The sequence below is a fragment of the Labeo rohita genome, chromosome 3, assembly GCF_022985175.1.
Source record: "Labeo rohita strain BAU-BD-2019 chromosome 3, IGBB_LRoh.1.0, whole genome shotgun sequence".
Classification (NCBI taxonomy): Eukaryota; Metazoa; Chordata; class Actinopteri; order Cypriniformes; family Cyprinidae; genus Labeo; species Labeo rohita.
In genome coordinates this window covers 27,234,581-27,246,810 of record NC_066871.1, presented here as the reverse complement: position 1 = coordinate 27,246,810, position 12,230 = coordinate 27,234,581, and the positions used below count along the sequence as shown (strand labels likewise).

Genomic DNA, 12,230 nt, shown 5'->3' with positions numbered 1-12,230 from the left:
ACCTTGAATGAATTAAGAGTATACTTCTCCAGACACCACTACACCACTGCTCACGCAGTAAAGTGTAACGCACTTCTTGTTCTGTGCGCTTTTTGAAAAAAAAAAAAAATAAAAATAAAAAAAACTGCTCCAAGCTGCAATAATATATAAATTAAGAAGATTCTTTCACTCGGCAAGAGAGAGGAACAGCCTAACATGGACGAAAATGTTAGTGTCAAGAAGGATTGATCACAGTCTGGGCTACTAACAGTAGGTAAGCCAAAAAGTTTTTTCGCAACTTGTTTATTGACTTGTTAACATTTTGCTGTGTAATATGTGCCGACCGGGTGCAGTCGGGTCTCTGTCTTCCCAGCCGGGTTCGGGTCCAATTTACGAATAACCGTCGGGTCCGGGTAGTAAATTTAAGGCATTTCTCGGGTCTGCACGGGTTCGGGTCCCACTTTCAAATTAAATACGGGTCCGGGTCGGTTCCGTGCAACAAATTTACGGGTCTCTTCGGGTTCGGGTACGAATTTTTGGACCCGTGAAGACCTCTAAGGCCATCGGCGCCGACAACAACCTTATTTTTGTATGACGAAATTATTAATAATAATTATTCACCTCAATACCATGGTATAACAATGAACTACATGGCTTCTAGGTATTTGTACGAAGAACGGTGGTCTTAGTATAAATGCACAAACGCTATTAATCACAAAATACTGTAATTATATTCTATTACTCCTTTAATAGATTTAATACATGTCTACATAATAATATAACAGTTCGATATGTCCCACAATTCTGCTGCAATACGATAGTGCAGTCAGTGTTACAGTAAAAATCCATATTAAATGATTCTGACTATCGTTGCGCACAGTGTTTCTCCTGTTTGTCAGCGCTGTTTCATCTGTTTAAATCGTCATGTCATTGTGTTCTTTACCGAATTCAAGCGCTTCACTCTGGATCTCACAGCGCTGTTTAGTGATCGCGAGTAAACTCATCTGCTCTAGTAAACGCTCCGCTGCTGTTTGAACTGTGATCCGAGTGGCGCTTCAAACGACTAGCACATTTAATCCATAATGCGATTTTTGTCTTTCCGTCCCCAAATTTAAGACCTCTTGAAATTATAATTAAGACTTCTCTTGTACTTATTAAGGTATTTAATACTTTTTTATGGCTTTAAAGGTGCGTTGTTATTTAAAAGAACACTTGTTTATTAAAAAAAAAAACGTACATAAATTCCGGACCTTTCAAACCCCCCCTGGCTACGGGCCTGTTTCCTCATGCATAAAGTTTAAATAAAATACATAAATGTTAAGGGATAGATCATGCATTTAATGAAGATGATAATAAATGTATATGCAATTAAATAAATGTAATGTATATTATTATTAAATGTTATATATGAAATTTAAATATAAAGCAGAAATTTGTAAGGAAAATACAATTAGTGCTTCATCTTGAAAACAGGGGTTTTATTACTTATTGATTATATATATTGTGAGGAACCCCACTTAGCCATCATACAGCAAAACAAAGCCATTTGAACAGAAAAATTACATGCTCATGGTACTTCAGTTTTAATTACATTGAGTGGGCTCAGTATTACAGATAATCACAGGTTTGTAATAAGCACCCTGAAACTTACACATGCTTGGATCTGTGAATTTTGATTTCAGAGTTGCATCAATAATGCCTACACAAACAATCATAACAGTACACGACCTCAGACGAAATTGAATCATCTGAGCTTCCAGGAGACTTGACCATCAGCATAATTTTTACAAACAATACTTCAGGCTGGTTATGCCACTGTAATCAGAGTTGTTTGCACTTGCATTAAGTTTTCATTTCAGACTCAAGTTGATCAAATTCAATCTTTTTGCAAAAAAAAAAAAAAAAAAAAAAAAAAAAAAAAAAGTTGTGAAATATCATTGCAATTTAAAATGACACTCTTCTATTTTAATCTATTTTAAAATGTAATTTATTCATGTGAAGCAAAACTGAATTTTCAGCATGAATAGTATCTATTATGCTGTTCTTTTTAACTTTTTATTCATTTTTATCACAGTTTCAAAAAGTATCAGGTTCCAGAAACAGGTTCCAAAAGATATTAAACAGCAGTGTTAGGGAAAGTTACTTTTAAAAGTAATGCATTATAATTTTGCATTACTCCCTGAAAAAGTAACTTATTATGTTACTTTTTATGGAAAGTAATGCGTTACGTCACTTTTTATGTTACTTTTTAAATCTGGGCAGGGCTTGCTTCTTTGTTTTTAATATAAAACAATTCTAATGTAAAAAGCCGTTTTACACCAAAAGTGAAATGAATTCACCTCAGGGTGAAAGAAAGTACATTTATGCAGAAGATCACTCTTCAATTTAATTATTGCAGGGTTGCGTCATATTCTGAGTTTGTATTTCACTGTTTGTACTCATTTTGAAGAATACTGAATCTGTTTTTTGTGAGTGAGATAAATTAATGCGTGTTCACATTTAGTCTAGAATACAGTAACATCATGTTTACTCCCAATTTTTAATTACAGGAGACTTGTCAATCAATAATAATAATAATAATCGTGATGAGGGCAACTAAGGCTATTTTAGTTATTCATGCTCTGACAAACAAAATAGACAATTTTTAAAAACATTTTTTATATTTATTTATTTAAATTATACATTAATTACCACATTTTTTAAAAAAGAAAAATAAATAATGTATTAATTTAATTTATTATTAAGTTATTACTTGACTTGAAATAATGATGCTTCTCTACTCTACAAAACTCTGGAGACTGGTAATAAATGACAAAGCTCTTGACCCGTCCTGATACAAACACAAACAGCCCCTTGTAAAACAGCAGGCAGCAATCAAAGGTCAGCTTGTTAAATGACTCTTAAACTTCTCTTCGTCAAGACTCTCAATTAGCATCACTAAGGTTACCACAGACACACAAAGCAGATAAATCCAGTTAGCCAGAAACACTTGATTAGCCAATTTCACCTCAAAACACAGTCCCTGTTAAACCCTTTTTCTCAAAGCGCAGATTCTGCCAGTCAACATGTGTTGTTTTCTGCTAGTTGCTGTGAAGTGTTTACTGCTAATTTGAAACTAGACGGTACAAAACTCTGCGTTTACAAACTGTCCGAAACAATCTCAAAGACAATGAGACACTATAAGGAATCAAAGCCAAAGAGATGGTTTCTGGTACAGAAAACAGATGACATATTCATCCCTCATCTGTCCCGAATGACGGCATAATTTAAAAATCAATTTTCTTTGAGAGAGCAGGTCCCATTTTTGCACCCTACCACAATGATTCCAGACGCAGATATTCAAAAGACGGTTCGGGATGCCAGATTTTCTCATGAGTGCATCTAGGAGGGGAAGTAACATTCAACATCATCTGTCTCTCTGCGTCGATACTGAGCGTGACAGATGGGTTGAAGGTATTACTCGGCATTTCATAATCGTCCCCACGGGGAACTGCAATCCCTAGACAGCCACATCCCTGGCCTGTTTTCCTTCTTCGCCATGCAGCACATGCATGCAAAATTGAATCCGACTGGCAGACACAGAACCTCTATTAAAAACTTTTCATCATTCAGCTCAGATAGCCAATGAGAGTTTTTATATCCAGTGATATTACACAACACTAACTCCTTGTGAGTTCGCAATTGTTGTGCTGGCACCAGCAGGCTTTGTTGCCGCAGCTGCGCTGGAGATTAGTGGTTGAATTCCTCAAGACTTGTGTAATTATATCATCACTTGGTCGAGCCGGCCAGTAAGGTTCTGGTTTTACAGGCGTTCAGGACAGATTAATTATCCGTTATATGGTGAGCATTTAAAAATACGACGTTTGGTTTCATCCTGGAAAATCTTATCTGAAATCGCTCACAATTTTATTGCCATGTTAATGCTGCGTGGAGAAATACAACTGTAAGACCAATCAGATATTTGACAACAACTGCAAATAACTGCAGGTTTAACCAGCGTGCTATTGACTCATCGAATGGCTGTACGACCCTGTACATGTATATAGTTCAGGGGTGTGAACTTGATCCATTAATCTGCCTACCGGATGGATTAGCGCATGTCTGCATTTAAGAGGAAAGCCACGCTAACTTCACCGTATGTGTGAGATTTACTCTTTGAAGTTTTAAGGATGGAGCGGTTGCCAGATTTCACACCAGATTGGTCTCAACTGGCCTGTTATGAACATCTGAACGCAAGTTCAACTTCTCAGCAAACTATAAAAAATCAAGATCTATAATAACCGGGGTAAAGTGTGTGAAGAAATCATGAAGAAAAAAATCATAGGATATGACTTTTTTAAAACAAGATATTTCTTTATTGATTCTCCAAAACAGCAACAAGGATGAATTCTTGTAATAATTTACTCACCCCCATGTCATCCAAGATGTTCATGTCTTTCTTTCTTTAGTCCAAAAGGAATAAAACTTTTTGAGGAAAACGTTCCAGGATTTTTCTTCATGTAATGGATTTCAGAGGGGATCAGTGGGTTGAAGGTCCAAATTGCAGTTTCACTGCAATGTCAGTGGGCTCTACACAATCCCAGCTAAGGAAAAAGGGTCTTATTTAGTGAAACCTGTCATTCTCTTAAAAAAAAAAAAAAAAAATAATATATATATATATATACTTTTTAAAGGGGTCATCGGATGCCCATTTTCCACAAGTTGATATGATTCTTTAGGGTCTTGATGGAAAGTTTATAATATACTTTGGTTAAAAATTCTCAATGGTTGTGTAAAAAACACCCTTTTTACCTTGCCAAAATCAGCTCTGCAAAAATCATCCCATTCTGGTCGAGGCTGCTTTAAATGCAAATGAGCTCTGCTCGCCCCGCCACGCCCCTCTCTTCTCTCTATCGGAGCTGTGCTCCGAGAGATTGTTTACTTTAGCCAAAGACTTGCTAACTAGCATGTTATTAGGAAAGGTGATTGCAGAGATTCATTAAAAAAAACCCTTATACTCACTTCCGCTGTAGGTGAAGCTGGATCATCAGCTTGTATCACCAGCTTGCAAACAGATGTAATCCACTGCATCTTCAGCAGTTCAGATGTCGGGAGTAAATGACGACCACTACATTCATTATTACATCCAGTAACAGAACACCTCAATTGCTTAATCGGAAATATTCTTGTCTAACTTACATCCCTGCTCCGGCATCGAAACAAAGAGGTTGGACTGTTACAGCTGATCTGAGGTAAAACGCTCATGTCAATCAACTATCGTGGGAGCGGCCTCTGTGGGTGTGACGCCACAACGACAGGCATCTGAGAATAGCTCGATTTGAAAAAGGGGATATTATTTTATTACAGATTAATTAAAAAACACTGCATGGATTTTTATCATTATAGGGTGGATTTGTAAATACAGTGCCAACACACATTAATGTTTAACAACATGTAAAAGTGAACTTTGCATCCATTGACCCGTTTAACTGCAAATGCTCATCTTGCAATAGCTCTGTGTCCATGACTTCACGCATTGTGTAATCACGTTGGGAAGGTCACGTGTGACGTAGGTGGAAGTACCGACCCAGTTTTAACAAAGCGGGCATGCAAAGAAAGTCAAACACCTGTTACAAAAAAAGTAAAACAACAATGGCGGACAATTTTGAAGTTGGGGGAGGAAATGAGATGGAGTTTTTGGCCCTACAATACCTTTTTGAACCAGAGTACAAATACAAAGAACTAACCTCGTGTGACCCTTCCAGTGTGATGTGTAATGTGTGAAGTCATAGATATGCATCACAGAGCTAGTGCAAGACAGGCATTTGTGGTTAAAAAGTATATAGATTTTTTATTTTTTTTTTTAAAGAAAATGACCAATCGTTTTGTTAGATAAGATGCTTATTCCTCGGCTGGGATCGTATAGAGCCCTTTGAAGCTGCACTGAAACTGCAATTTAGACCTTCAACCCGCTGATCCCCATTGAAGTCAACTATATGGAGAAAAATCCTGGAATGTTTTCCTCAAAAATCTTCATTTTTTTTTCAACTGAGGACTTTTTGACTGTTTCTTATTTACAAAATGTTGCAGCTTATTATTCAGAAATGATGCCTTCATTTAAGCAATTCAAAGCCGTATTAGCACATGACTGTCAATCAAACATTTTTGTAGCTTGTATGTGGCTATAGCAAATTTCAGTTCTCTCCTCTCTGAAACAAGCATCCTCTGTGCCAAATACCAGTAGCTACTTAGGATTTTTAAAATAACATTTAAACCAATTGCTCTACACAAACTCAGACATTGCGATAAAAAAAGATCAAATAATACTGTTTTTTGTAATGGTCAATTACTGTTGATATGGGCTGCAATCAAATGTTTTTCCAAGACCAAATTATGTGGGGCATGCTATCTGCATTAGTTTTTATTGCTCCAAACTCTGGCTAAATGTCATCTTTTGTCTCATTTTTTGGCTGCTTTTATTTTTCATAAAAAGATACAGCTGATCCTCAAATGAAACATAATTACTTACAACATGGAGCAATTTTCTCAGTTTAGTGTACAATACACAACCCTTAAACCAAGTTTATGCACAAATTACTCTTTAAATGTAATATTAAAAGGTGAAAAACTGCACATAGAAAATCTGTTATTTTTCCCCTAGAGTTTTACACCGATTAACACTCGCTAAGCCTTTGCAAAGCTCTGAATGCAAACAGATCTGCATGTATTCCAGCATTCTTGCATTAGTGCTCAATTTACCCCTCTGCTTCAACTGCAAACCAAAATAAACCCCAGTAAGTCTTGGGTTTTTCAAAGCAGTGCGAAAAACAACAAACTCAATCCAGCCATTACAACTTTCATCTCCTTATATTGCCTTTTCTGAGCAATAGCAGTTATGTCTGTTACGCATGACATTTTGTCTAAACTGAAAAACAAATGTTGCATATCCCATGGGATAACCATCAATAAATCTTGCTGTGCCCTGTCCCCTTTGGCGATATGGAAAAAGAGTTCAGAGTTCATAAAATAAAAGCATTAAACCAGGGCTACTTAACTTTAGAGAGCTCAAGGGCCTCACTCCTAATATTTATAGTATTGATTTATATTAAAGATTTCATTATTTACTCACCCTTATGATGTGAAACTTTTGTCCATAGAGTGAAAGTCTATGGGGTCCAAAACTGACTCTCATTTCACATCACAAATACATCCTTTTGTGTTTTGCAGTTTCAAACAGATTTGGAATGACATGTACAGACCAAAGTCTGCTGTAAATGTGTTCAGTAAAGGTTCTTAAGGTCAACAGAATCCGTTTTCAGATGTTCTGGTGATATGCAGCTTAACTGCAGATCCCATCAGCCGCCATGACACTTTATCAATATCTCAAATGGGAGACCATTAACGCCAGAGGCCATTAAGTTGACTCGCGTAACTGATCTATGACCATGCTTCCCAAAGCAAATCTAAACTCTTATATACCACAAAGCAAAATTGGTTTCAAATCAGTTATGGAGACTTACCTGTAAAATTTGTGGAGAGCAGGAGCAGAGCGTCGCAGGTCAGGTCAGCTGTTGCCCTGGAGATTAGCGTAATCCAGATGGTCAACACCTGCAACGGTAGTGCAAAGAAAAGAAATTTGTGGAAGGAAAACAAAAGTGTGGATTTAGCATCCATCTGGACATCCAGCAAAGAGACAGCATACAATGGAAAAGTAAATCAGGTCAACATCTGTCTCATGCTAATGCAGGTGCTCATGTCACACGCTCGTGCTTCTGAAGTCATACGCTAGCTATGTGTGAGGAACAGACTGAAATTTAAGCTGTTTTTCAAAGACGTGAAACCTGCTTTCCTGCTGCTTATTTGGTTACCTGTAAATACTTTGTAAACATAAATTGCTTGTTTAAGTCTACAGAATAAATTACGTTTTAATTTAAGCCCCCATGAACCCTAGTAATAAAAGTAATGGATTTAAAATTCATTTATTTTATACTAAGTACAGCTCGCTTGAGACTTGTAATTGTAATTAAACTTTATTTGGAGTACTACTTGGAGTCCTACACAATGCACATTTCTTAATATTAAGCCTAAAATGTGTTTTAATGTCACTACTGATGAGGATTGTATGATCTTTAAATAATATTGGTCTTTAAATTCAAAATACTTGTGTAAACTATTTGTATAAGTGTACCTAAAGTATACTTGCAATAGTTCCACTTTAGCACAATTAAATATACTTAAGTATATCTTTAGTTGGACTTCAGCACTACTTCCGCACAATTAAAGTGCATTAAAGTAGAAGTTCACTTCCAGTACAAAGATTCACATATAATGTACTCACCCCCTTGTCTTCCAAGATGTTCATGTCAGTCGTAAAGAAATTGTTTTTTGAGGAAAACATTTCTGCATTTTTCTCCATATAATGGACTGGTATGGTGCCCCGATTTTGAACTTCCAAAATGCAGTTTAAATGTGAAAAAATCCTACATCGCTGCAGAAGTACCGACCCAGTCTTTGCAAAGCGAACACGCAAAGGAGATCAAACACCCTCAACAAAAAAGATAAAACAGTGATATAAGACAATTTTGAAGTTGAGGGAGAACATGAGATGGGAGTATTTTGACATACCCTGACTGTCATGAACCGGAACAAAAACAGTCCAAACAACTGCATTTGGGATTGTTTGAAGCCGCATTTAAACTGCATTTTGGAAGTTCAAACTCAGGGCACCATATCAGTCCATTATATGGAGAAAAATGAAATGTTTTCCTCAAAAAACACAATTTCTTTACGAGTGATGAAAGACATGAACATCTTGGATGACAAGGGGGTGAGTACATTATATGTGAATCTTTGTTTCGGAAGTGGACTTCTCCTTTAAGCACAAAATTAGTTGTACTAATTTAGCAGATTTTAAATATACCAGTTCAGTACACTAAAAGTACAACTGCAGGGTATTTTTATTATATGGCACTAAGCAATTTTTGAAAAATGCCTTTGACTGCAGTGCCGGACCGAGTCCCAAAACACACTTGTAGGCAATCAACAGTAAGGGGCGTGTCTTGTAATTAATGAGAGAGGAGAGGGCTCAATATGAGTGCACAGGATGGATATTAGCAGATCGACTGTAGATAAAGAGAAATGGCATATAAAAAAAGAGGAAAATATCGGAGGAACAAATTTTTATTTATTTATTTTTTTTGATTATGTGTTTTAAGTTATAATAATGTTAAATAAATATTTATAAAAATATTATAAAAATAGTTAATTAATTAATAAAAAACAATTAAGAAATGTTCTTAAATTAAATTAAATTAAATTAAATTAATTACATTTTGTTCTTATTACTTAGAGAGGTACATTTTACAATGGTAATACATTTCTGTAATTAATTTCTCCAAGTTAAACTTTTTTGGTGGTTTGTTGTGAAGACTTTTGTGTTTCAGGGTGTGTTCACACTTGTAGTTTGGTTTATTTGGTTCATTTGGTTCATTTGGTTTATTTGGTCTGGACCAAAAAGGAAACTGATACATGTTGTTCCTGGTCCGCTTAGCATTCACACTGGCATTTTTTACAGAGAACCTAAAAATACGAACCTAAAGGCATAGTGATACGTTCACAACCTGATTGGATGGGTTGAATGACGTATATTTCGTGATGGAACTCTCGAATCACAATCCAAATAAAAGGAAAGGTGCGTTCGACTTAAACTGTCTTGCCATCTGCTGAACTAAGCGCACTCATTATTGCATGTATATTATTTTTTGACCACCTGTGAACTTACAAAGAGCTCATAAAAGGCACTTTATCTCCTCGTTGCACCACGTTTGCCCTCTGCTCATTTTGTTTTTAATACACTGCTAGTTCCCTTCATGAAATCATGTCGCATAGCGGCGCACCTTTTTAGTGGTCTTGGTCCGCTTGTTTGGTGTACACCAGGGTTCAGATGGCAACGTTCACACTTACTTAAATGGTTTACATGTACTTCAAAAGATCACATTTCAGTCAAACTTAGACAGTAATTTGTCTATTAAAATTGTTATGTGAATTCTTTAGTCCATCTGATTTAGTCTAGACTCTTTAGTCTCAGTCAAGTCAGTAGCTTAACTATGCATATGTTTACTGTATATATATGCGCTAAATATCTGTACTGTAATTCAGTTTATTTTGTGTGCATTTCATTTAAAGGGACAGTTCACCCATTTTTTTTTTACCCTCATGTCTTTCTAAACCCCTAAGACCTTCGTTTATCTTCAGAAAACAAATGAAGATATTCTTGATGAAATTTGAGAGCTTTCTGACCCTAGAGCAATGAAACTACCACGTTCAAGGCCCAGAAAGTTAGTAAAGACAAAAATAATGATTTTATTCAAACATTTTTTTCTTGTCCATGTCAGTCTTTGACACGCATACCCTTGAACGTGGTAGTTGCATTGCTGTCTATGCAGGGTCATAATTTGTGTTCTGAAGAGGAACAAAGGTCTTACACGTTTGGAAAAACATGGAGGGGAGTAATTAATGACATAATGTTCATTTTTGTGTGAACGCTCCCTTTAAATGGATAGTTCTGATTCTCATCAGTGCATCATTGCACAGTTATTTCATACTAAATTCTTTCCAACTTTTAAAAAGATTTAAGCTCTAAGATTTAAAAGATTTAAGACTCTGGCAACCAGGGCTTTCGTTTCAACATTCATGTTCAGGAAATGAGAGGGAAAATTCACAGATGTGACCCTTGTCCCCTAATATCACGCTGGCTAAATGATTCCCTCTAACTGAACTAAATGCAATTTATATTTTTCAAGCAGAATCCATTAGATATGTTTTACTAAACCGCAGCTTTAAGACTAATGGCTCTTTGAACACCGAGAGAGATGTAGAGGTTATGCCCATGCTTGATTTGCTGTTTTGTGACCGCATAACCAGGCCGTCTCTAATTCATAGCCTTGGATACGAATACCCTTACAACATACAAAACCTACATAAAGAATAGGGATGAATGAAATGACATCACCTTCCTAAAATAGAAATGAATAGGAGTCTATGACTGAACCCAACATATTGTACTTCCATTCTCAGCGGGCTTCAGCCATAAAGTTTGCAAAGGCCCCACTTGGTCACATGACCTCTAAAAGCTTTCAGGGAATGGTGGATGATCCTTCCACACTCTATCTGAAACCATGAAAATTTATACCACCTCCACAGACTCATTATGTCAACGGAAAGCCGTATTGTCACGCTGAGTGAGGTCTTTCAGCTAAGCGCTAAAATTTTTACCAGCTGTACAAAAATGACTGAAAGTTCCCAGTGGCGTGAGGTGAACCGCCTGCTGTCTACTGGTCCCTGACCTCCGTCACATAAGGACAGGTTTACGGAGTTCAGTGTTGACAGCTCTAAAGACCGTCTGCAGCACATACTCGAGCTAGCGGGAGACAAACAGCGGGACCGAGGAGGGAAAAACGGAAGAAATACAGCCCCTGGTGTGTTTTATGAGCTGGCAGACTAACACTCATCTTGCTGGTCGGCTGCTGGCTCATTCGCCAGTAATCTTCTTGAAGCCTTGAACTGCCTTTTCCTCAGGTCCTTCCAGAAACATCCCAAACGCTCAAGCTATTTTTTTCTCCGACTCTCCCAATCCCTTCGCTGTCTCTTTCACAGACTTCATCCAAACTGGCTTGTTCCGCAAGGGCGCTGAAGGCTGGTTTTGTGTCGAGAGACAGTCGTGCCTTCAGACTTTCCTGTCACTTGGAACAGTTTCACTTCATCACCCTCAGCCACCAACAGTGGAAGGCCGTTGTATAACCCTTGTGGTGGACAGGATTGCCCATGAGGGCTTCAACCCATACTGTACGCACATAATAGTTTGACAAACAGCTAGAGAACTTCTGGCTGACATGACCAGCAGGGAAGTAACTAACTGAGAGTAGTGGCGCTACTAACTTAACTATATTTTTCAGCAGCCTGATGGCAGTTAAGCTGTATGTATTAGTTGAACTTGTCAAGTCTCTCATTTATGAAGCAGTTAGTTTTGATTAATAAGATTCATTTCATTCAAGTGATTCATTTAAATAAACTTATTCAAGCAAATGACTCACTGACTTCCTGAAAAGATGCCTGCCTAGATAAAAAAAAAAAAAAAAAAAATATATATATATATATATATATTTATTTATTTATATATACATAATATATTTATTAAAACAACTTCTTAAAGTAAAATATTATTTAGTTAAATGCTGCTAATTATTGCTTTTTTTAATATGTATGTATGGATA

At 36.7% G+C, this 12,230-nt stretch overlaps 1 protein-coding gene across 2 annotated transcripts in view; it reads right to left on the bottom strand.

Annotated features, from left to right (window-relative positions):
• Positions 1–12,230, bottom strand: part of crhr1 (corticotropin releasing hormone receptor 1) — a 163,065-nt gene that overhangs the window by 107,040 nt on the left and 43,795 nt on the right. For both annotated transcript variants that reach the window (XR_007826355.1, XM_051102015.1), the window contains exon 2: positions 7,479–7,566. Coding sequence is in view for 1 of the 2 variants with exons in the window: in XM_051102015.1 (XP_050957972.1) it covers positions 7,479–7,566 (88 nt within the window). In the remaining variant the exon portion in view is untranslated. The remainder of the gene's footprint in view (positions 1–7,478; positions 7,567–12,230) is intronic.